This window comes from Nyctereutes procyonoides, unplaced genomic scaffold, assembly GCF_905146905.1.
Source record: "Nyctereutes procyonoides isolate TBG_1078 unplaced genomic scaffold, NYPRO_anot_genome, whole genome shotgun sequence".
Classification (NCBI taxonomy): domain Eukaryota; kingdom Metazoa; phylum Chordata; class Mammalia; order Carnivora; family Canidae; genus Nyctereutes; species Nyctereutes procyonoides.
In genome coordinates, this window is record NW_026575133.1 from 41,834,271 (window position 1) to 41,858,085 (window position 23,815).

Below are 23,815 nucleotides of genomic sequence, written 5' to 3' on the forward strand. Positions count from 1 at the left end.
CTAAAATGACTTATCTTGTGTCATGAAAGCTGTATCTCCTCTTTCTTTTTTGGAGACCCCTACCTCTTTCTGCTGACTTTTTTCTTTTTTTCCCCCCCTTTTGGAAAAAGATCTCCTGAGTCTGTTGCTGCCTGCTAGAGAATCAAATCAACTCAGAGAAAAGAAAAGCTAACAGGTAAAAGACAATCATTGAAGCATCTGGACCCAGCCATGCCTCAAGGCCCAGAGATTTGTTACATCCAGTAAAAGTTCTTTTTCTCTTGATCTAGTTGGGAGTTGAGTTTCTGTCAGTTACCAGTGACTGCAACCAGAATAGGGGAAACCTTTGGGGCAAAACGGAATGAAACATATTCCCCCAGGGACTTGAGCGAGCTTACTGTGGGACCCACTCCCCTGGTAAGAGAACAAGATGTGAGAAGGGGAGATGTGTCTCAGTTAGGTGCAGATATGGAGGTGCTGGTGAAAAGCTGCGGAGTGGAGAGAGAGGTGGGGGGAGCAGCAACGTCTCCCTAAGGGGAAGGATGGACACTGTCTAGTCCAATCTCTCTAGCAGAGACCTAACAGAGGCAGCCCTAGCTTGCAAAAGGTCCTGAAGGGGGTCTTCCGGTCCACAGCTGAGCAGTAATGCCCATGGGTTGCTAGAGAGTCCGAGGCACTCAGGGGCAGTGTGGGCACGGGTGGGTGAATAGTTAAGCCGTGTCTAAGTCAGTAAGAGTGATGAGGAAGGCAGCAAACAAAACCCAGCCTTGGGGGCACTTGGGTGGCTCAGTCAGTTGGGTGGCTGCCTTCAGCTCAGGGGGAGATCCCAGAGTCCTGGGACAGAGCCCCTTGTGAGGCTCTCCGCTCAGCGAGGAGTCTGCTTCTCCCTCTCCCTTTGCTCATTGCTGCCCCCTTCTCTGCTCATGCTCCCTCTCTCTCAAATAAATAGAATCTTTTTTTTAATATTTCACTTATTTATTTGAGAGAGAGTGAGAAAAAAGAGAGCACACAAGCAAGAGGAGGGCTGAGAGAGAAGCAGACTCCCTGCTGCATAGGCAGCCCGATTTAAGACAGATCTCCATCCTGGGACTCTGGGATCATCGCAGATGCCTAACCAAATGAGCCACCCAGGTGCCCCTAAATAAAATCTTAAAAAAACACAACACAACACAACACAACAAAACCCCAGCTTTGGTGAGAATTACCCAGAACACAAGCTCCTTGTGGGTCCTGGAGATAGGGTGAAGGCTGGGTCTGCCCTGGACAAAGGGGACTATTGATCAGTGGGATTTAGGGACATATGGGCGAGCAAGTACCTGGTTGCTCAAGGCCTGGAGCTGGGAGGGGGTTCTGGCTGTGTGCAGCCTGCAGGAGTCCTGGGCCATGCGGCGTGCTCTCTCTGCCGGGTTGGGCACCCAGTTTATATTTATTTCATACAAGGAGCTGGAGAGTTTGTCTCTCTTGTTCACATCAGCAACAGCTTATATTGATTGCAGCGAGTTGTTTCTTTGGAGGTTGAAAGATCTTAACTGCCCAAAGGATCTCCAGAGACTATAGGAAGATGATTCTTTGATAATACTTTCAAATTCTGGGATCCCTGGGTGGCGCAGCGGTTTAGCGCCTGCCTTTGGCCCAGGGCGCGATCCTGGAGACCCGGGATCGAGTCCCACGTCGGGCTTCCTGCGTGGAGCCTGCTTCTCCCTCTGCCTGTGTCTCTGCCTCTCTCTCTCTTTCTCTCTAAGCCTCTCATGAATAAATAAAATAAATAGGATACAAATGTCGATACAGAGATAAACAAGCCAATAAACAGAAGAGAAAGCTTTTAAAAAAAAAAAAAAACCCAGCTCAGAGCCTCCCTCCCCTCCCGTGGTCACGATACCCCACGTGGTCAGTAGGGGGCGCTCCCCGCCCTCTCCCGCGATCGAGCAGGAGCTGGGGCCCCGCCGCTGCGGAGCCGGCCGCCGCCAGCAGGTGCGCCCCGCGGGAAACCGGGGTTCGCCGCGTTGCACCCCCATCACCGCCCTGCTCTCCGCGCCCTGCCTGCCCGACGGCGACCTGTGACCGTCCCCACTAGAGCCCGCGGCGGTTCCGGGATGGCCCGTGGGTGGCCGCCCTCGGAGCCCCGCGCCCTCCAGCACCTCCTTTCGGCCCCGCGATTACGAGCCCCCGGGGGGCAGCCGCCGAGCCTCGGGGGGCGGCGAGAATTCCGGGCATTCCTGTTAGATTGGGCCGCAGCGGATTAAAACATAGCCCGAGGAGGTTCCTAATAGGTCGCCTGCTGCGCTGCAGGGTCAGTAAATCCCGGCCGGGGCCCCAGGTCCCCGCCTTGGCGCCCGTCCCAGTCGCCGGGGCCGCGGTTTGAGACCCCAGGACTCGCGGCCGCTCCCGAGCTTCGCGAGGGACCCGCCTGGGTTGGGGCCCGGGCGCGAGCACCTGTCAACGCTCCCCGGGGGGCTTTGCACACCAGCTGCGGGGCTGAGCTCCGGGCCCCGGCTCACCTGGAAGGGGTGAAATGTGGTCCAAGATGCGAGTTTTGTATTAGAAGTACATGCAAAAGTTGCATTCCGCTCCATAATATGTGTTCCTTTTTTTTTTTAAGATTTTATTTATTTATTCATGAGAGACACACACAGAGAGAGAGAGAGAGAGAGAGAGAGAGAGAGAGAGGCAGAAGCAGGCTCCATGCAGGGAGCCCGACGTGGGACTCGACCCCGGGACTCCAGGATCACGCCCTGGGCCAAAGGCAGGCGCTAAACCGCTGAGCCCCCCGGGGATCCCCTGTGTTCGTTTTAATATAAAAGCAATTGTTAAAAGAATTCTCAGAAAGAGGAACGTTTATAATTCGTACAGATAGAAGAGTGACCTTGAGGTATAAAGATTTATTTTATTCGCCTGAGGGCAAGCAGATGCTACAGCCGGTTCCCAGGAGACGTTAAAAAGCACAAAATTATCTGGAGTGAAGGAATTGAATTGCAAACGGAGGCCAAACTGGTTTTTCCACACGGGGGGAGAGAGAGGAGTCAATGGAAGCTCCGGGGGACGCCTGCTTCCAGGAGCCATCAGTACCTGCAATTAAAAAAAAAAAGGTACAAAATAGCTCAAGGACCATGACCTGGGCTAGGAGCGCACAGCTTGGGGGTTGTGCTTTAAAGCTTAGTGTAGTTTTGAAACACGTTTTTCTTCACAATATTTGAAGTTAACTATCTGAAAAAAAAAATTTTTTTTCCCCTCACAGTGCTAATACTGCTGTGCTCCCCCCCTACCCCCCGACACCAAAAATATCCGATTTCAAATCACTCCTTGGATGTGACATTTTTCTACTCTTTGGGCTTTGGGGAAAAAAAAATCCACAAATATACCCGGAGGTGACTACTAAGGGAAAAAGGAGGGATTGAAGGTCTTGGGAGACAGTAGGTTGAGGAGTTAAGGAGCACAGACCAAAAAAGTTCCAGTCGCACCCTGTCACACAGTAGCTGTGAGAACCTTTCCCTGGGAACCTGTTTCTTCACATGACGCTGGTATAATGGGGTTCCAGAAGCTTCCCTGCCCACTCCTTCTCAGCCTAAGTGGACAGAGCAAGTCACTGGGGAACAGGCTTTCTTTGTTCAGGCTAGGGTTCTTTGAGTGGTCTCATAGTTATGGAAACGAGGCCCAGTGGGTGCCCATGGCTCCCCCTTCTCAAGCCTCCGGGGAAGGCAGAGCTGGCGGCCAGGGATGAGGGGAAGCGTGTTGTACTGGAAGCTCAGAGCCTTTGTAGGAGGAAAGGCTTTGAGACCCTTCTCTGCAGCCTGCTCCCCAGGATCAGGGGAGGACAAACACTTCTGTCAGGAGAGGCCTGGAAGTTTGCCTGCCCGGGACAGAGCCTGAGAGCAGACTGGGTACGTGACTGGGAGCCACAGGACTCAGCACCCAACTTGCTACCACTCTTTGGGGAAGGATGGCTGCGCTGGTGACGGGGGGTAAGGGTGTGCAGCCCGGGGTCCCCCCACAGCTCGCGCGGGGAAGGCAGCGTCTACGCGGGGGCCTGACCCTGCAGGCTCCCGTTCCACAGCGCCGCCGCGTTGAGGGACAGGCACCAGTGGCAGAGGCCGGCTCCAACTTTCCAGACTCGCTGGACATTTGGACTTTGGACTCAGGAGGTCCTTGAAGTTCTGGACAACCTGGGAGTGAGTGGGCTCCAAAAGAGGGAGAAAAAATAATTTTTCTGAGATGCCCCTGGGATAAAAGACAGAAAACAAACAGAAGTTTAGTGGCATGTGTACCTCCTGTGTGCATGGGAGATCCCCAGGACCACGGAGTCACACTCTACGAAATGACCAGAGCCATGGCCCTAAATACCATCTTCAGCGGAAGTTTAAAGAAAGAGGGCACCTGGGTGGCTCAGTGGTTGAGCGCCTGCCTTTGGCTCAGGGCCCCGGGATCGAGTCCCGCATTGGGCTCCCCGCAGGGAGCCTGCTTCTCCCTCTGCCTGTGTCCCTGCCTCTCTCTGTGTGTCTCATGAATAAATAAAATCTAAAAAAAAGAAAGAAAGATTAAAGGAGGATGTTGGAGCGAGTTGCCTGTGTGTGTGTGTGTGTGTGTGTGTGTGTGGGTGTGGGTGTGATGGGGGGGTGGTAGTGACTTATGGGAGGTCACCAGGAAAAGCACAGCAAACAAGTGTAAGGCCCTGCCTTCTGCACTGATGCTCCTTGTGACTTAGAGCTATCTTCCTCTTCTTGGTAGAGGGAGACCCCAAATGGAGATTTCTTTTACAGCTTTGAATGTCCCTTACAAAAGGGTAACCTCTAACTCAGGTTTCAGAGCTTCTCCTGTGTCTGCTGTTCCTTAAAAATAATCAGCTCAAGATAATTCTTATGCGAAAGAGGCATATTTTGGAATGTCATATTCCACTTCAGTCTTCTGCCAGTAAGGGGTACAGGAGGGACTCAGACTCCATCACCCAATGAGAAACATGAAAAAATATCTGTGCTTGTGCCGTGAGTGACATACATGTGAAACGTCAGGCAGACTGAATAGGCTCCATAAAGTGGTCATTGCCGTCACTGTTAGCGGGAAGCAAGATCGTCAGACTTAAAGGCCTTTGTGTCTGTTTCCCAAAATGGTCAGTAACAGACCTTGGAAGGGCCAAGGTCAACACTCCTTGGAGGCAGCCAGGTCACACTCCCAGGCGGATGGAGGAAACCAGGGCCGGCTGAGCAGAAGGGCCAGAGCCAGGCCAGGAGCTGGTGGAGGGCAGGTCAGCTGGGCCGTTCTTCTCGAAGCTGGCTGAGGGCGGGCAGGGTCTCAGCAATTTTCCCAGTCACCAGCCCCTTCTTTGGTGAAGTCCTGTTCCTGCTGAGGGGACAGGGGAGCCAGGGACAGGCCTTGGGGCCATGTTTCATGTTTCCAGCCTGATATTCTTGGAGTCTGGGACTGGCTGCCTCCCCATGTGCCCCACAAGGGGGACTGGGTCAAGGACATGTTGCTAGGGTTCCCATCTGATGTTGCTTGTTCCTGGCTCTGGAAGCCGTGCGCAGTCCTCAGTGCCGGCAGAAAGCGTCCTCACCCTTAGCCAGGCAAGTCTCTTTACCAGGACACCCCCGGTCCCTCCCAGCTCCAGCCCTGTCCGCACCAGGGACCTGGCCGCTCCCCCATGCCCCGCTGTTTGGCGCTTCTGGGCAGTTGCACATGCTCCCACCCGGGGCTGACCTTCCTTCCCCTTCTACCACAGGAATGCCACTCCTCCTTTAAGACACAAGTGGAGCGTCAGGCCCAGGGCTGGAGCCTGCTCCCCACCCTTTGGGGGGGGGTCTATTACACTGTTCCCCTTCAGCGGGCTCGCCGACCTTCCTCCTTTCCCGCTGCGGTGTGAATGCCGGCTCTGGCAGCCCAGGCCGGGGCCCCTGAGCTCTGAAATGGGATCGGGCCGTCCGTGGGGCCCACGGAGGAGGAAGTTCCCATGCCAGGAATGTGCAGTCTCCACTGAGAGCTCCCAGTGCGCGGGGCCCAGCTGGAGACACCAGTGAACCCAGAGGAAGGGCTGCACACCCAGGTCCCCTGCTCCTTGCCTCTTGGCTCTCTCAGGATCAAGCCTGAACACATTCCTGAAACCCAGAAGGCTGAACAGGCCTTGCCTGCCTCCCTCACGGGGAGGCAGTCCCTTCTCTCACCCGGCCCTCGCACCCTGTCTCCCGCCCCCCGCCAGGGAGGCCCTCTTTTCTGCTTCTGGTTAGACGGGAGGCCCCACTGCCCTACTCTGCTTTCTGGAGTCCCTGGCTTCCCAGCGTGAGAGGAACAAACAGGGCTGACAGCTTGGGTCTGGGACCTGTGCTCAGAGGACCGTGTGCTTGGCTGAATTCTCTGTGGGGACAGTCCTGAAATTCTTAACTTTCTAAACCCAGGGGCCCTGCGTTTTCATTTTGCACTGGGCCCTTCAAAGCCCGCAGCTGGTGCACAGAGAGGGAGACACGGGGCAATCCGTGCTGAGGGGGAAGAGCAGCAAGGTGCCTTTTTCTTCTGAGGGCTTGGACCCGGGCAGCCGGGGCCACGAGGGACACCCATGCAGTCTCGTGCCCCCTTGTGCCCTCTCAGATGTTGCATTATAGGAGGACCCAGCCATTCCTTTCACTTCCCTGGAGGAGAGGCCCAGGGTGGACATGTGGGGGCCTCTGACCTACTCCGTGATGCCTCGAGCTGGGCGCAGGGGGAGCCGCTGGCTTGCTCACTATATGGCCCCCGTGACCCTTCTGGGGCTCGACAGCTCAGTTCTCCCCACCCTGAGGTCAGCCACTTAGGCCGAGGTTCCCCGTGCACTACATCCCCCGGGCCCCCAAGGCTGCCCCCCCAAGCCACTGTTTCAGGGCTTCTTGTCAACCCTATCAGTGCTTCACAGATGACTGGAGGGACGTCAGGGAACATCCCCCAAAACCCTTCACACCGCCCGACCCTACCCACTGTAATGTCAGGCGGTCCCCACGGGAACACACCATTAGTGGGCACATTTCTCCCCCGTACCGCCTCTTCTGGGGGGCAGCTGTCTGGACTCTGGCCCTTGTGGCCTCTGCTTTGATCCTGGCACCCGCATCCCCTTGAAGTTGTGCACCCACCAGCCAAGAGCAAGGAACAAGCAGTGTCTTCAGAAATCTGGCAACCCTGGCCCCAGACTCTCTCTGATGGACATGGTGACAGGAAGTTCCACACCAGAAAAAAACAGCCCCCTTTTATTGAGAAAACAGAGTTGGTCCCTCCATCTTTTCCCGGGTGACTCCACCTGGATACGAGGTGGCATCCTTCTGCACCCATCCCCAAGGACGCCTGAGCCCGGGTGAGGTGGCACACAAGGTTCACTTCATCGCTTCACCGGGGCAAATGCTGGTCTGCTCAGGCCCTGGAGAAGCGGGCAGGCAGGTAGGGCAGGGTTCCAGAGGGGGCCATGACAGGCATGGGGGTGCCCCGGGAGGGGGGTGAGTGGCTGAGGGAGGTGGTCTCTTGCTGGAATGAGGGTAGGGAAAGGAGAACACCACCAATCTCCCGAGGCCTGGCACTCCCTCCCTCCATAAATAAAAACTTCACAGTAATAGAGGAATGTCCATCTCCAGGGCCAAACCGGCTGGTTTCCGGCCGGGGAGCCAGGCCTCGGTGGGGCTGCGTGAGGGCCCTCGGCGGGTCGGGCAGCACCATGACTGCGTGGGGCTGAGCACTGCTCTCTGGCCCTGTGTCGGGGGAGTGGGGTGGGGAGGGGGCGCAGCCCATCCAGAGGTTCTGAGGATTGCTGAGGTAGTCAGGGCGGCCAGCCGCGCTTCCAGACAGGGGTGGATGGAGCATCGTAGGGACACAGCCAGGAGGGAAGCCACCTGGTTGCAGAGACTGAGCAGCAACTCTAGGCAGGTATGGGGGTGAGGATGGTGCTGAGGGCCCTCTGAGGTTCCATCTCCTGGAGACCCAGGGGCAAGGGCTGCAGGGGGTGGGGCCTGTGAGCCCGCACAGGGTTGAGCTTCTCCTGAAAGGGCTGCCTGGGCCCGTGGGGGGAGACTGAGGCATTTCATGGGGGAAGGAGAATCTTGTCTGTGAAGACAAGAGGGCCGCCACGGACCCATCCAGGGCCAGGCCTAAGCCGGGTACCTGAGTACAGAGTTCCTTCAGAGATCACCAGGGCCTCCCCCCAGGTCACCGGGAGTCAAGCAGGGAACCCAGGTTAGGAGGGCTACCAGTGGCCAACGGCCCCGCTCCCAAGACGACCTTCAGCAGTCAGGGCAGTTGCAAACGTTCCTGGGCCTCAGCTCCACTTCCTGGGGGATGTGTACACCGGGAGGCCCCCTTCCGGCTAACTGCGCCCCATCACAGCCCAGGGCACGGAAAGCCCAAACCCCCTCCACCTCCCTGCGCGGGGGGACCACGGTCCATGTCCTGGCATTGCCGCTCCAGCCCCCTGACTCCCGGGGCTCAAGGACACGTGCCCTAGCCTCTCGGGCGGCCTGGCCGGGGTCAGAGCAGCTGCAGCTTGCGGGAGCAGGTGAGGTTGCCGTGCACCAGCCCCCACATGGCCAGCAGCTCGGCGGGCAGCAGCTTGTGCACGACGAGCATGGAGCGGAAGAAGCACGGCTCCTTGTTCATGCGGCTGTTGCGGTTGCGGGAGATGCCGAAAGTCTTGAAGCCCTCGTGGGCCGTGGGCTGCACGCCCAGCACCTCCAGGCACATGCCCAGGAAGACGTCGTCGATGGGGTACAGCTCCAGGGTGTCGCAGGCGTGGTGCAGGCGCCGGGCCAGGCCGCCGGCCATGAGGAAGCCGCCGCCGCCCGCGTACGGGGGGTAGCTGGCCTTGCTGTACAGGACCCCCGGGATGTAGTACTTGTTGTCCTTCTTGCGGATGGGCCGGGCGTGCTGCAGGACGTCGCCCACGAACAGGTCTTCCCGCGGCTGCCAGTCAGCCAGAAACTCGAGCAGGTTGGTGGGGTTGACAAAGACGTCGTCGTCGCCCTTGAAGATGAACTGCACGTGGGGGCAGTAGATGTCAAACCACTTGAGGAAGTGGATCTCCTTGAGGGTCAGGTTGAAGAAGCTGTCGAGAAAGTCCCACTGCAGGATGTCGCCGTAGAGACGGTCCTCGTAGGCCAGCAGCTGCTGGTAGTGGGTCCGCTCCTCCTGCTTGGAGGCCGTGCCCAGCAGGAAGAGGGTGCGGATGGCGCCGCGGCCGCCGCTCACCGACTCCTGCTCGCGGCCCCAGGTCTGGCGGATGGCCTCGCGGCGGTCGTGCTGCGTGATGATCGACTTGACCACCACCAGCAGGTAGACGTGGCCGCCGCACTTCTCGGGGTGGTTCAGCAGCATGGGGAAGTACCGGCAGTGACGGTAGGTCAGGAACTGCCGGAAGTGGGGCTCCAGGCCCTGGAACCAGGGCTGGTGGGTCAGGTTGACGTTGGCCGAGCAGTTAGTGGTGCTGACGTCCCAAGTCTGGGGCCCTTGCGGGGCCGCGGGCGTGGGGGCAACCACATCCTTCGGGTTCTTCCAGAAGCTGTTGGGGTTCACCAGGTGTCCACTTGATTTCTGGGCCTTTTGCGGCTCTGGAGTGGGTGGCGGGGGCTCTTGCAGGAACTGGTTGGGGGTCAGGCTACGCTGGAATACTGTTACGGCCACAAGCAGGGCCAGAGACAGGCACACGCTCTTGTAGACGGTTTTCTTCCTGGGGGTGAGGGGATGGAGGGTGGTAGAGAGCGGGGAGGAAAGGATGAGTCGTCCGTGATTCTCGAAGTCGCCTTATTCCGAGCCGCGGCCCCAGATGGGCGAGTGGGGCCTGGGCACGGACGCAAGTCCCGGGGTCCCCCCACCCCGAGTGGTTAGAGCTGGGTCCTGCTTCCTCTCCGACCCTGACCTCTCTCTTCCAGGACCAGGGGACCCACACGGCACAAAGTTCAAGGACAAGCACTGCAGAGTCAGGCTGCCGGGGGTTTAAATCTGGACTCTGCCACTTACAAGTGCAATGACTCTCTAAGTGGGTCCCCCTTAACGTCTCCAAACTGTGACTTCTTTTTCCCCCTCAATGAGGATAACGAGGTATCGGAGCGCCCACTATGCAGTCAGGGGGAATGCCAAGAGTCTATAAGGACGACCTCTGGTGGAGATTTCTGCTGGTTTCCCAACCCCCCAGCAAGCCACCCCATTTGCTTTCATTTCCCTGTGCAAACCTGGGGAACCACTGGGGTGAACTGTTGTGGGGGGCAGAGATAGCACTTGCTCTACAGCCTGGGGGCTCAATCGCCTGTGGGGGATATTGGGGAGAGGCTCTAACGTGGGACCTGAAGAAGTCTGTCCCTTCCCCTCCTACCTCATCCATCTGACCCAATGCAAAACTGCCCACATGGCTGGTGGAGGCCCGAGAATGGGGCAGGGATCTCCTAGCATGACCGCTGCCCTCCAGCCATTCCCAGGGACCCTCCTTGCCAGAGAGTCTCTAACACACCCATTTATGAAGCAGAAATTAAAGCCTTTTGCAGGAGGTGCTCGCAGGCCTGGGGCTGGGTGTGTACGTGTGTCTGTCCCAGGACCCTCTCTCCTTAGCTCCCCCTCTGGAGGTGGCCAGGCCTCCTGCCCTGGTCTCTCTTGAGGAGACACAGGGGCCGAGGGCTCTTGGGGGAACACGCAGCTAGAAGTGTGGCCTCATAGGGCCGGGCCAAGAGGGAGCCAGCCCGGACCTCAGGAGCAAGCTGCAGGGTCAGGAGGAATGGAAGAAACAGACTAAAGTGTACCCCACTGGGACCCTGGGGACCCTGGAGAAGCCCCGGGGTGGCCCTCAAGACTGGCTGGTTGAAGGTTCAGGCACCCAGGGCAAGTGGATGTTGAGCCCCCCGAAGCACATTTTTCCCATGGGGGTCCCAGGGTTTCCTGTGTTTAGGGTCGGAGGAAGACTGGGTCAGCCCAGGTGCTGGAGTGTATGTGTGTGGGGGGTGACTCCAGAGTTGACCCTCCCGAGGGAACAGCAGAATGTTCCAGATCAGGGTCTCCTGCCCTAGGGGATTCAACGAAGCACCCCTTCCCCTCCCAGCTCGGCAGGTGGGTCCTAGAGGAAGTTCTGCGGGGGTCACCCCAGGGGAGGGGGATGCGTTGGGGTGGGGTGGGGGCCCCAGGCGGGTCCACTTGCACCGACCCACTCCACTTGTAGGCCAAAAGTCCCACAGGGGAGGAAGGAGAGGGGTGAGAGGGAGAGGTGGGGGGCTCGAGCTCCCCTGGAGGGAGGAGAGCCCCTCGGGGGCGGGGGTGGAGGATGGGGGTTGCCCTGGACGCAAGAGGCCCTCGGAATGGGCGATGGGACCCAGCTGCCCGGAGAGCCCTGGAGTCCCCAGAGCCAGGGGTCCCGGGGTGGGGTCAGGGTGCCTGGCAGCCGGGGCCCAGGGCCCCCTGCGGTCCTGCCCCGACCGGGCTCGGGGCGCTGCACCCGCCGGGCATGCCGCCGCCGAGCCCGTCCGTCCCGGGAAACTGAGGCCAGCCCCCGGGCGCCCCAGCCCCCGGCACCCCAGCCCCCGGCACTCCAGCCCCGGGCACCCCAGCCCCTGGCACCCCAGCCCCCGGCACTCCAGCCCCGGGCACCCCAGCTCCCGGCACCCCAGCCCGGGCGCCCCAGCCCCCGGCACCCAGCCCCCGGCACTCCAGCCCCGGGCGCCCCAGCCCCCGGCACCCCAGCCCCCGGCACCCCAGCCCCTGCACCCCAGCCCCGGGCGCCCCAGCCCCCGGCACCCCAGCCCCCGGCACCCCAGCCCCTACACCCCAACCCCCCGGCACCCAGCCCCGGCACCCAGCCCGGGCGCCCAGCGCGGCATCCTGCTCGCATCCCGGGAGCCGCCCGCCCCCGCGCGCCCCGCGACCTCGGGGCACCGGCCGGGTCCCCGCGCGCCCGCCCCCCGGCCCGGCCGGACCCCACTCACCACAGAGACATGGCGGCCCGGGCCGGGCGGCGGCGGAGCGGGGCGCGCGGGTCGCAGCTCTGGGCGCCGCGGCTGGGGACGGCGGGCGGGGACGCGGACGGGGCGGGCGGGAGCGGAGGCCGGGCCGCGCCCCCGCCGCGACTTTCCTCTTCCCCGCCGCCGGAGGAGGGGCCGGGAGGGGCGGCGGCGGCCCAGGTGCGTTAACCCCTTCGGGCCCGCCCGCCGCCCGCCGCCCGCGCCGCCCGCCCATTTCGCGGAGGCGGACCCCGAGGCCGAGGACGCGCCCTGGCCCGGCCGCCGCAGCCCGCGAGGGTCGCTCCCGGTGCCCGCGGACTCGGCTTCCCCCGCGGGGCTTCCCTGGGGCCGTGGCCCCTCTGCGCGCGCCCCGGGCCGCCACCCGCCACCCACCGGGGCGCCCCCGGGTCCCCACCGTCTCCCGCTGGCCCCATTCGCGACTTTTCGAGGGTGGAGGCGGCAGATGAGCACAGGGCTTCGCTTGCCCCCTTTCCCACCTCCCGGGCAGGCCTCCCTGCTCCTCCCCTCTGGGCCAGCTACCTAGGGCCGGTCTGCAGAGAGGAGGGAGCCTCTGGGGGAGCAAGGGCCCTGGGATAAGCGCCCCCCCTCCCCCCCCCCCCCCCGCCCCAGGAGGCTGGGCTGCCTGTGTCCGGGGTCACAGCTCTGGAAGCCTCTGTGCCCCAGAGTGAGGCCCTCACTACTGAGGGAAGGCCTATTTGCAGGGCCGCCCACCTCCTCCTTTTCAGACATCGACAACTATTTCACTCCAGACCCTTTTTGTCCTCAATCTTTATTAATCTGTGTGTGTGCGCCAGACCCAGCGGTTCCTGGGGAGTGGGCTTGAGCAGACGGAGGACATTCCTGGCCCAGCGGGGGGCTGGGGTGGTAGATGACTTCCAGAACCCTCTACCTGGTAAAAAAAAAAAAAAAATCTCTGCCCGTCTGGCTGTTGTCCACGTGTCTGTTCCAGTCTGGTTCCATGTTGAGGTCCCATGGCCGAACTGACAGTAGGACCCCAAAATGCCCAGAGAATTGAAATGGAAGCATTTCACGGTCCAATAAATCCCAGCTAACATTCACCAAGAGGCTACAATATGCCAAGCAAGATTCCAGGCTCACACTTGAATCACTTAATCTTGGAGGCATGTGCCATTATTATTCCCACCTTACAAAGGAGGAAACAGAGGGGGAAGGCCCAGTGGGTGAGGACTCATAGTTGGTAAACAAAGCCAGAAGGCCTGCCTGGCTCCAGAAGGCAGGCCCTGAGCCCTTGGAGGACGGCAGTGACCCGAGTTATTTTCCTGCCAAGTGGTCCCTGGGGAGGCCAAGAGGTCCCTGAGGGCAGAGGCTGGTGGTAGGAAGTCTAATGAGGCTGCTCCTGCTGAGCTGGACCCCAGAACACTGAACCTGAGGTGAGGAGCTTCTTTCAACTCTTTCTCTAAGGCTCAGGGGCCCCTTGGGAAGGAGGAAGAACCCAAGGTATAATAAATAGAATTTGCTAGGATACTATAAGCTCTAATCAGGGAAAGTCAAAATTCTCCCAAGCAGAATTCCAGAGAAGAAGCCTCGAGTCAGGCTCTTTCTAATGGTCCTTCCCAAGCACCAGAGCAGGAGGAGGGTCTGACTGGCAGCTCAAAGTCCCCCCTCGGCTTGGCTGCCTGCCCCCAAGGGCCCCCTGCAGCCCCACTGGCCACCTGTCCCGCAAGGGACCCGGCACTTCACTCCACTGCCCAGGCTGCTAGGTTCTCCTACTTCCCCCTAAAAGTCTGGCCTGGAAAGAGGGCTGGGCTGTCTGGCTGAGGACATCCCACCAGGCCTCAGCTCTGACCCCTCTCCAGGAAGCTGTGGGGTTTCCTCAGGTGCCTGGGAGGGGCGCCTGGGAAGGGGGGAAGGAGCCCAGGTTGGAGACTATAGAGGGATGGGGGCTAGCTCAGGCCTCTGCCCTTCCGGGCTGTCAGTAGGGGCAGGTGGCTTATCCCCTTGAGACCTCAATTTCCTGCCAGTGCAGGGTTACGTGGGATGACGCATGCAAAGTGCGTAGACTAGTGTGTCCCACACGGTGGCATTATGACACGTTGGCTACTGTGGATATTATTATTGTTATTTGACCTAACCCAAAGGCCCCAGAACCTACCGGGGCTGGGGGAGGTGGCAATGGGGGAAGCTGCTAAAGCGCCAACTGAGTGTTTGCCAGTGGAATCTGGTCGATCAAGAGGAACAGTTTGTCATCATGGATTCATTTGATCTGTGCCTCGGTGGACAGGGGACAGAGGAAATGGATGAAAATTAAATACTCGGTCCCTGGCTGGGGGGTGGAGGTGGGGGATGTGGGAGCTAGGGCAGCCCCTGCTCAGTTCTCACGGTCACTCCGGTCACTCCGGTCACTTGGACAGGCTCCCCTGCAGGTGGCTTGGGCCAGGCCCTATCAGGAAGCACTCTGAGGCTCCTGGAGTCTGGCCCCTTCCACTTGTCCCAGCGCCTGAGGCCCGATTCCTGCTCCTTATCTCAACCACAGCCAGGGTGGTTGAGCAAGGCCCCGAGGAGGGGGAGGTTAGCCTGCAGATGGAATCTGCCCTCCACGGAGGCACCCCGGAGCTACAGGACCTCAGATCCCCGGGGGTGGGGGTGGGGGCAGGGTGGGGGTGTGGGTGGGGGCGGTCTGTCTCCTAGCCTGGAGGGAGGGCGGAAGATTGGGAAGCGCAGTTGGGTAGGTCACGGGTGTCCCAAGCAGTGGTGGTTTAGCAGTCCCTGTCACCAGGTAGCCCCTCTTCCCCTGAGGCGGATGTGCTGCCCTGGATGAGGGAGCCCAGGTGTGGGCTCAGGTGTGCCTTCTCCACACCTCCTTGGCACCTTTCCTCCTCCTTCCCATCCCTGCTCCCTCGTTCGTCTCCCCTTTCCCTCTCTCCATCCCTGTTCCCACTTTCTTTCCTATCTGCCCCACCAACCCTCTAGAACTGGTTGGAATCCAGAGGCTGCTGGGTTGCTGCAAGCGCGGTGTGGCCTTGCCCTGGGCCAGCCTCCCACCTGGGCCCCAGCGCACCTGAAGGCGGGTGTGAGGAGCCCCTGGTGCTGGGAGCGGGGCCACCGCCACCGGGTGGAGAGTCGCCCTGGCTGTAACGACCTCAGTGCAGCAGCGCAGTGTTTGAGAGCGTGGGATGGAATTCATGTTAAAGACCCTGAGGAGAAGCCTACACCCCGGGGCCGCTACACAACTCTGGCAGCTGTGGCCAGTGCTCCTGGTGTGGCCGTCTACACCTGCAGAGGACTTGTTAATTGGCCATGGGGTGTCAGAAGTCCCTCTTTAGTGAAAAGAGCATCCCTGCAGATAGGTGTGTGCCTGGCAAGAGATGCTGCACAGTCCCCTCTCCCCGCGTCTGGAAAGTCCAGCAACCCAACAGAGCAGTACCCTGTATCTAGAACTTTCTCTAATTGGTCCTGGATGCCCTACACAATGATCAGACTGGAGGGTTAGCCGGTCTTTGGCCACCCCATCCTTGAATCCACCCAGAGAGAAGCCTTCCTGCACAGGATGGAGAGTGGGGCTCCCCCAGGCTCTTGGGCAGTGGTGGGAGATCTGTTTTGTGCCTCTTGGAAGTAGTTGCTTTAAGTGGGGCAGCACTGATTGCACTGTAACGTACCACCTGGGGGGGAGGTGTGGGGTGAGGCCTGCCGTCTTCACCTACCTCTGGTCCTCGGCGGCCACCCACATCCACCGCAGTGAATGACCCGCCCTGCAGGGCACCCTGGGAAGAACTGCCCGGTCAGGAGGACATGGTGCAAAGAAAGAAGGAAAGAGACCAAGAAGCTAGCAGAGAGGTGCGGGGCTGCAGGAAGGGAGGAGGAGTTCAGCGGGGTAGGGAGGGCAAGGTTTGCAAAGCATGACTGGTCCAGTCTGGAGTCTGGAGGTCCCCTCACCCAAGGGAAGGTTGGGCCAAAGAGGAGCTCAGATCACTAGGGGGTTCAGATGAAGATGGAGGTAGGTCTTCAGAGAAGACCTTGCAAGGTCCCCATATAAGCAACACAACAAACATCCTGTTGAGGGGAACCCCGAGATGTCCTTCTGGGGCCAAATGCTGACTAAGCCAAGACTGTCCCAACAACTGAGAGGGCAATGTTGCCAAAACCAGGGAAGGTGTGTTAAAATGATGATTTTAGGGCCTGCCCGTAGAGGATCTGATGGAACCTGGGAAATTTTCTATTTCCAGTTTCCCAGACGATTCTGAGGTACGGGCAGGTTTGGGGTCCACTGGCGCCAAGCTCTCCAGTTCCAGCGATCTGGGTCAGCTGTGGGCAAGGGGGCAGAGGAGGGACACGGAAGGAAGACAGGATGGGGAGGCAGCTCTGGAGGAAAGTCAGGGCAGAGCGGGTGACAGCTGACGGATTCACTTTACCCAGCCAAGCAGGTGGCAGTTGAGGAAGCATAGGTGGGTTTATGAGTTTGACAAGAGTAGGAAAGGGTGGCCGCGGCCTGTGTGTGGAATCTGAGGGAGCCAGGGAGAGACTTCGAGGAGTGTTCAGTGCCAGGCGAGGGCGTTCCTGGGCACCCATGGCTGAGGCAATGATTATCTAGGGCTCTTCTGGGTGTGAGTGACAGAAGCCCAACTCACAGCAGCTCAAGCAAAGGGAATGTATTTGCTCCTATGACAGGAAACCCCTCTCTCTTGTTCTCTCCCCACAGCCCACTGCTCCTGGACGGTCGGCCTATCTCTTGGCTCTTCTACATCCGCAGGCTCCTTCCACGAAGAGTAGGAGAAAAGCAGGTGTGCAGATGGCCTCTGGCATTTATCACTCTATCTTGAGGATCCCAGAGGAAAGGGTTATTCCCCCCCCTCCCAACTTCCCAAATTCCAGGGAAAGGACTCTTATTGGTCTTGCCTCAGTCACATGGCCAAACCCGGGCCAGTGCTCAGGTCTGAGGGCCTGGGTACTATGACTGGCTAGGCCTGGGTGTCCCTTGTGGTGGTTGGGACAGGGCCCTGGGACTCGCAGCCCTACAGGAACACCCCAGAGGGGGGTGGATCTACTATTTTCAAAAAAGCACAGGAAGGGCTGCTGGATCCTCCCACTCGTGTTAAATCCCCTCGGTCCTCCAAATTGCCCTCCAAAACAAACCCCTAAGACTCAGAGCCCCAGAACGAAGAAGGAAGGGGTGGGTGGCCCTGTGGGAAATGTTCCCACATAGTTTCTCGACAAATCCTTCTCTCCTGGATAGGAGGAGCCCCCAGGCTGGCCAGTGGAGGTGGACACAGCTCCTTTGAGGCCTGGCCACTCTCTGGCTCCTTTTCTTCGCTTGGGCCCCTGCTGGCTGGTCCGGGGGCAGCTGTGGGGTGTGGGAGCCAGTCAGGTGAGGGTGGAGCCGGGCTGGAAAAAGCAGCCAGAGTTTAGAAATGCCCAGGAACAGGATCTGGGCAGGCTTGGGAGCAGTGGGGTGAAGAGGCCCTAGACCAGCTGGGCTGCACCCCAGGCTCCTGTCAGCAGGGTGTGGTGGGTACATGCACCTAGACACACGTTCTCTCTCTCTTTCTCTCTCTCACACACACAGACAAGTGAGACAAATGCTCCTAGCAGAGCAACACAGGCATACAGACGACACGCACCCAGGAACTCACATACACACATGGACGTGCATCTAGATACACACACACAGAGCACTGATACACACAGACCAGACGTACACACACACTCACCCAGAAGCATGCACGTTCAGACACACTCACACAGCGCTCACATCCGCAGACACACGAGATATATGTACACCCAGTAAAAAAGATACATAGACACACAGACACCTGGCCCTGCAGAGATACACATTTCTAGAGAGGTGCGTGTGTGCTCACACACCTAGACATACCCATAGACACACATACACAGGTACTCATCACACACAGAGACACACCTGGAGAGACACATACCTTCACACACATACACACACAGGCCCTGGGGTTTCTCCCAGGCGGGAGGGGCCTCCCCTAACCACCTCATCTGCTACCACTGAAACCCTACCTGGCAGGCCCCACAGGAACCGGCTCAGGACCAGGCAGGTCCCCTACTCCATCCATGACCGGCCTCTTTTGATCTGCCCCCAGGTCCTCGAGTCTGTGCCCATCCCTACCTCCAGGAGCCTCTGGGCACCGCCCACAGGCCCCAATATGATCCGCATCTACCCCCAACACCTATTCCAGCCATCCCGGCCTTCTCCCATGTACCACGATCCCAGCCCATTTTCTGCTCAAATGCATCTCCCACCCCCACTCCCTCGCCTCCTGAATCGAGTGAATTCCTGTTCATCTTTCAAAACCCAGCTCAAATATCCCCTCCCTTGGGCTGGATGCTCCCTCCCTTGGCTGGCATCACATCTGTCTGTCTCTCCTCCATCTGTCCCACCAAACTGGATACAACGAAGCGCAGGGCACGGGCCTGTTTTCCCGGCAGCACAGGGAGGGCCCTGGCGCCTCTCGGGTGAACAGCCCAGGGAACGAATGGCCAGCGTTGGCCACCTGGAGGAGACCCTGGCAGGGACGCCGTCTGGCCTTGGTCATATTCAGGGGATGAGAGGGTGTGCCCGCCCCGGGCAGGCTTGGGCATCCCGGACAGTTTTTGCAAGGCCTCAGCCCCGCCCCCAGCGCACACGTTAGAATTCACACTGACACGCATTCACACGCGGGTGGGCACTGCGCCCCCTTGTCCTGGGCAGCTGGGCTGCCGCTCCCCCCGGCCACCGATGACTCACGTCCCCACCCGCCAGGCGGTCGGCTTGGGCACACACAGCCTCCTTTCAGCCCCTCGGCCTCGAACACTAGCTCAGTCTTCCCTCCGGCGCCGCCCCTTCCCCAGAGCCCGCCTGCCCTCCCAGCCTGGCAGCTCGGCCCCACGGGGAGGCCACGCAGAGGCCTCCTTCCTCTCCGGAGCACAGGGCTCCCTGTCTCTCGTCACCCGGCTCCTGTCCAAGCCAGCCTTGAATGGCTGCCTTTTCATGGCCCAGAGCCTGGCCAGGTGCATTCTGGGCAGCTCTGCTCCCGCCAGTGTCTGCCAGGAAGCTGTAGGGCCTGCTGTGGCTACCACTGAGGCGCGAGAGCCAGAGGGGGCCGGTGAGGCTCCGCTTCGGAAATCTCTCCCAGGCTCCGGGCAACGGCCTCCTCACACCTACAAAGACTCTTCACACACCCTCCCATCTGCCTCTTCAGCTGCCCGGGACTAAGTAGTCCCGCCAGGCACAGCTTACTCTCATTCCCATTCTACTGAGGGAAGAGCTGAGGCCCAGAGAGAGAGGTCAGCCTGCTGGTGAATGGTGGGGCTGGAACCCCGTCTTGGTGAAGAGGGGAGACTAACACAATGTACCTCATGGGATTGCACTGGACATGATGAGGCAGCCGAGCCAGCACCCTGAGGGGTTCCTCCTATCAGCACCACATGAGGACGGTCACAGAAGTGGTTCTGGGTTTTATACCCAGCACACTTCCTTTCATTTGGTAACGGACATCCCCTCTTTAGTTTTGGGGTGGGTTCTCAACCAGGCTGGGCCAGTCCCAGTCCCCGATGCGTCCTATTGCGCCAAGAGTGGGCTCAGTCCAAGGGATAGGCCCATGACCTGCATTGGGTCAACTAGGGCTTTTCCCTGGGGAGTTTCAAAGTGGAACTAGGAGAGGGACACACTTTTCCCCTCTGACCATGGGGATTTTGAGGGTGCAACTCATCATATTGGGCATATGTGTCACATGTGCCCCATGCCCCTTCACTCTGCAGTGGGAGAGAATGAAACAACACACAGAGCAAAACAGAAACAGAGTCTGAATGGGGCCAGAGTCATCAGAAGCCTTGTGGTCAGCAAAATAGACCCCCCCCCAAAGATATCCATGCCCTAATCCCCAGAACTTGTGACTATGGTAGGTTACAGGAAAAAGGATACAGATGTAACTAAGGTTAGAGACCTTGAACTAGGATGGCTAGCCTGGATTACCCAGGTGGGCCCAATCTAATCACAAGAGCCCTTGAACACAGAGAACCTTCTTTAGCCGAAAGCAGAAGAGATAGAGCAGAAAGGAAAGTCGGGGAGATTCCAGGCTCAAGAGGGATTTGGCATGCCTTCACTGGCTCTGAAATCTAGGGAGCCATTTGTACCCCAGAGACCAGAGCAAGGTCTCCGGGAGCCAAGGGCAGCCTCCCGCGGACAGCCAGCAAGGATGTGAGGATCTCAGTCCCGCAAACACAAGGAACTACATTCTGCCCCCAGTCGGAATGAGCTTAGAAGCAGATTTTCCCCCAGAAGCACCCAGTAAGAGCCCAACTGGCCAGCACCTTGATTTTGACCTTGTAAGATTCTGAGCAGTGAAATTAGCTGAGCCAACCCAGGCTTCTGATCTCCAGAGAATAAATCTAAGTTGTTTCAAGCCACTAAGTTGGTGGTCATTTTGTTAGAGCATAGGGAAGGTAAGGTGGGACCTAAGAACTAGTGTGACACCACCTCCCCTGATTTGGTTACAGGTGCCAATAATTTTTTGTTGGTGTTTTTTGTCTCCAACTAACTAATGCCATTACTGTTAAACTACTCCTTCACTGTTTCTCCCAATAGCCTGTCCTCAAGGCGGGTAGGAGGCATCACCTAGGACTTGAGATCGCCGCCACAGCAAAGGCTTGAGGACAGCAAAGAGGGTGGGAGGGACAGGTCCTCTTGGACCTCACATACTGTACAGGCTTGAGGGAGTTCTTCTAGAAGGGTGGCCTGGCTCTGCCCCTTCCTCTTCCTTACCAAGCTGGATCCCTCCCTTCCCCACAGCAGAGCTGAGGTCAACGAAGAGAAAACCAATGCGTAGGAGCCAGGGAGAAATGACTTGTTTGAATACTTTCTACATGGCTTGGTCAAAGCTTGTAAAGGCTGTCAGGGTCAAAAGACACAGAGGTGGTTCTGGTCCAAGATGGCAACATAAGAGACTCCTGAACTCACCTTCTCCATGGATGAACTGACTCTCCAGCTACACACAAGCAATCTTCTCTGAAGGAAGTTGAGAAACTAGCTGAGCAATTACCTACACGTCAGGAGAATAACAAAATATCTACATTGGAAAGGTAAGAAGGTCTGAGACACACTCTCATCATATACCTGGCCCCCAACGCAATGACATGCAATTAAGAAGGAACTCACATCTCCAACTCCTCCCTGAGGAGCCAAGTGGTTTGACCCAATATCTAGCACCCAGCTTTTAAGACTTCTACTTGAAGGATGGAAATACCTAGTTCTGAAAGCCTATAGGACTTGTGTTCCTGAGACCCACCAGGCCATAGCAAACAAAGAAAGAGTTCTTTAGAGACACAGGCAGAGGGAGAAGCAGGCTCCATGCACCGGGAGCCCGATGTGGGATTCGATCCCGGGTCTCCAGGATTGTGCCCTGGGCCAAAGGCAGTTGCTAACCCGCTGCACCACCCAGGGACCCCAAAGAAAGAGTTCTTAACTGGCTATCCTCCCGGCCCCCACTCTAAGGGCTCTACTATCAAAATTCCAATGATGTTTTTCACAGAAATAGGAAAAATAACACCAAAATTTGTATGGAACTATAAAAGACCCTGAAATGCCAAAGCAATCTTGAGAAAGAAGGTCAAAGCTGAAGGCATCACCCTTCCTGATTTCAAACTACACCACAAAGTGATAGTAATCAAAAAAGCATGGTACTGGCATAAAAACAGACACCCAGCTCAATGGAACAAAACAGAGTCTGGAAATAAACCCACATACATATGGTCAATTACTTTATAATAAAAGAACCAAGAATATACAACGAGGAAAGGATAATCTCTTCAATAAATGGTGTTGGGGAAGACGAACATCCATATGCAAAAGAATGAAACTGGACCCTCATCTTACACTATATCCAAAGTCAACTCAAAATGGATTAAAAGGGCAGCCCACGGGGCTCAGTGGTTTAGCGCCACCTTCCGCCCAGGGCCTGATCCTGGAGACCCGGGATCGAGTCCAACGTTGGGCTCCCTGGGTAGAGCCTGCTTCTCCCTCTGCCTGTGTCTCTGCCTCTCTCTCTCTCTCTCTCTCTCTCTCTCTCTCTGTGTGTGTGTGTGTTTCTCATGAATAAATAAATAAAATCTTAAAGAAAAACCCACCCAAAATGGATTAAATACTTGAATGAATTATAACCTGCAATCATAAAACTTCCAGAAGAAAATGTAGGGGGTAACCTTCTCAACATTAGTCTGGGAAATTTTGGGGATTTTGGGGGGACTTAACTCCAAAGAAAAGGCAACAAAAGAAAATTAAACAAAAAAGGACTACATCTACTGAAGAGCTTCTACACAGCAAAGGAAACCATCAAACATTTAACAGGCAACCTACAGAATAGGGGAAAATATTTGCAAATTATATATCTGATAATAGGTTAATATCCAAAATATATAAAGAACTCATACAACTCAATAGCAAATAATCTGATTAAAAATTGGGCAAAGGAACTGAATAGACATTTCCCTAATGAAGACATCCAAATGTCCAACAGGTACATGAAAAGGTGGTCAACATCACTAGTCATCAGGGAAGGGAAAATCAAAACCACCTCATACCTGTTAGAATGGCTATCATCAAAAGCAAGAGATAACAAGTACTGGTGAGGATTTGAAGAAAAGGAAACCCTTGTGCAGTTGGGTAGGGATGTAAATTGGCATAGCTACTACGAAAATAATATGGGGGCTCCTGGCTGGCTCAGTAGGTGGAGCATGTGACTCTTGATCTTGGGATCATGAGTTTGAGCCCCATGTAGGGCACAGAGATTAATAAATAAATAAATAAATAAATAAATAAATAAATAAATAAATAAATAAATAAAATAGAAGGTTAAAAAAATTAAACATGGAACTATGATGTGATTCAGCAATCCCACTTCTGGTTATATATTCAAAGGAAATAAAAATAGGATATCAAAGAGAGAGATGCATGCCCATGTTCATTACAGCATTATGTACAATAGCTAAGATATGGAAACAACCTAAGTGTCCATCAGCTGATAAGCGGATAAAGAAGATGTTGTATATGTATACAATGGAATATTATTCAGCCATGTTGAAGTAGGACATCCTGCCATTTGTGACAACATGGGTGGAATTTGAGGGTATTGCACTAAGTGAAATAAGCCAGACAGAGAAAGACAAATACTGTATGGTGTCACTTAATAGGTGAATTCTTAAAAAAAAAAAAAAAAAAAAAAAAGTCAAACTCAGAAACAGAAAAGTTTCCAAGGCCTGGGGAGTGGAGGAAACAGGCAGAGGTTGGTAAAGGGGTACAAACTTTGAGCTATAAGATGAATAAGGTCTGAGGATCTAATGTATGACATGGTGATGATTGTAGGTAACACTGTAGTGTGTACTTGAAATTTGCTAAGATAGTAGAATCTAAACATTCTCACCAAAAGAAAGATAAATGTGTGAGCTGATGGATGTGTTAACTCACTAGATGGAGGGGAAGCCTTTCACAATGTCTATCTATATGAAATCACCATTATTTATTATTAATTAATTAGTTTATTGTAAGATTTTATTTATTCATGAGAGACACACACAGAGAGAGGCAGAGACACAGACAGAGGGAGAAGCAGGCTCCATGCAGGGAGCCCAAAGCGGGACTCGATCCCCAGACCCGGGATCACACCAGCTCAACCACTGAGCCAGTCTATTTATTTTTTATTTAGAGAGAGAGAATGTGAGCTGGGAGGAGGGGTGGGGGCAGAGGGAGAGAGAGACTCTTAAGCAGGCTCTACGCTCAGCATGGAGCCCAATGCGAGGCTTGATCTTATGATCCTGAGATCATGACTTGAGCTGAAACCAAGAGTTGGATTGCTTAACTGACTGAGCCACCCAGGCACCCCAATGATGTACATTTTAAATATCTTATAATTTTACCATGGTCAATTATATCTCAATAAAGCTGAGGGGGA

At 56.7% G+C, this 23,815-nt stretch overlaps 1 protein-coding gene across 1 annotated transcript; it reads right to left on the bottom strand.

Annotated features, from left to right (window-relative positions):
* Positions 1-7,181: 7,181 nt before the first annotated feature.
* On the bottom strand, positions 7,182-11,964 carry B3GNT7 (UDP-GlcNAc:betaGal beta-1,3-N-acetylglucosaminyltransferase 7). Its single transcript, XM_055300111.1, has 2 exons — positions 11,874-11,964; positions 7,182-9,637 (listed from the first exon to the last, which is right to left on the bottom strand). The coding sequence occupies exons 1-2, from the start codon at positions 11,882-11,884 to the stop codon at positions 8,443-8,445; spliced, it is 1,206 nt and encodes a 401-aa protein (XP_055156086.1). The 5' UTR covers positions 11,885-11,964; the 3' UTR covers positions 7,182-8,442.
* Positions 11,965-23,815: the final 11,851 nt, after the last annotated feature.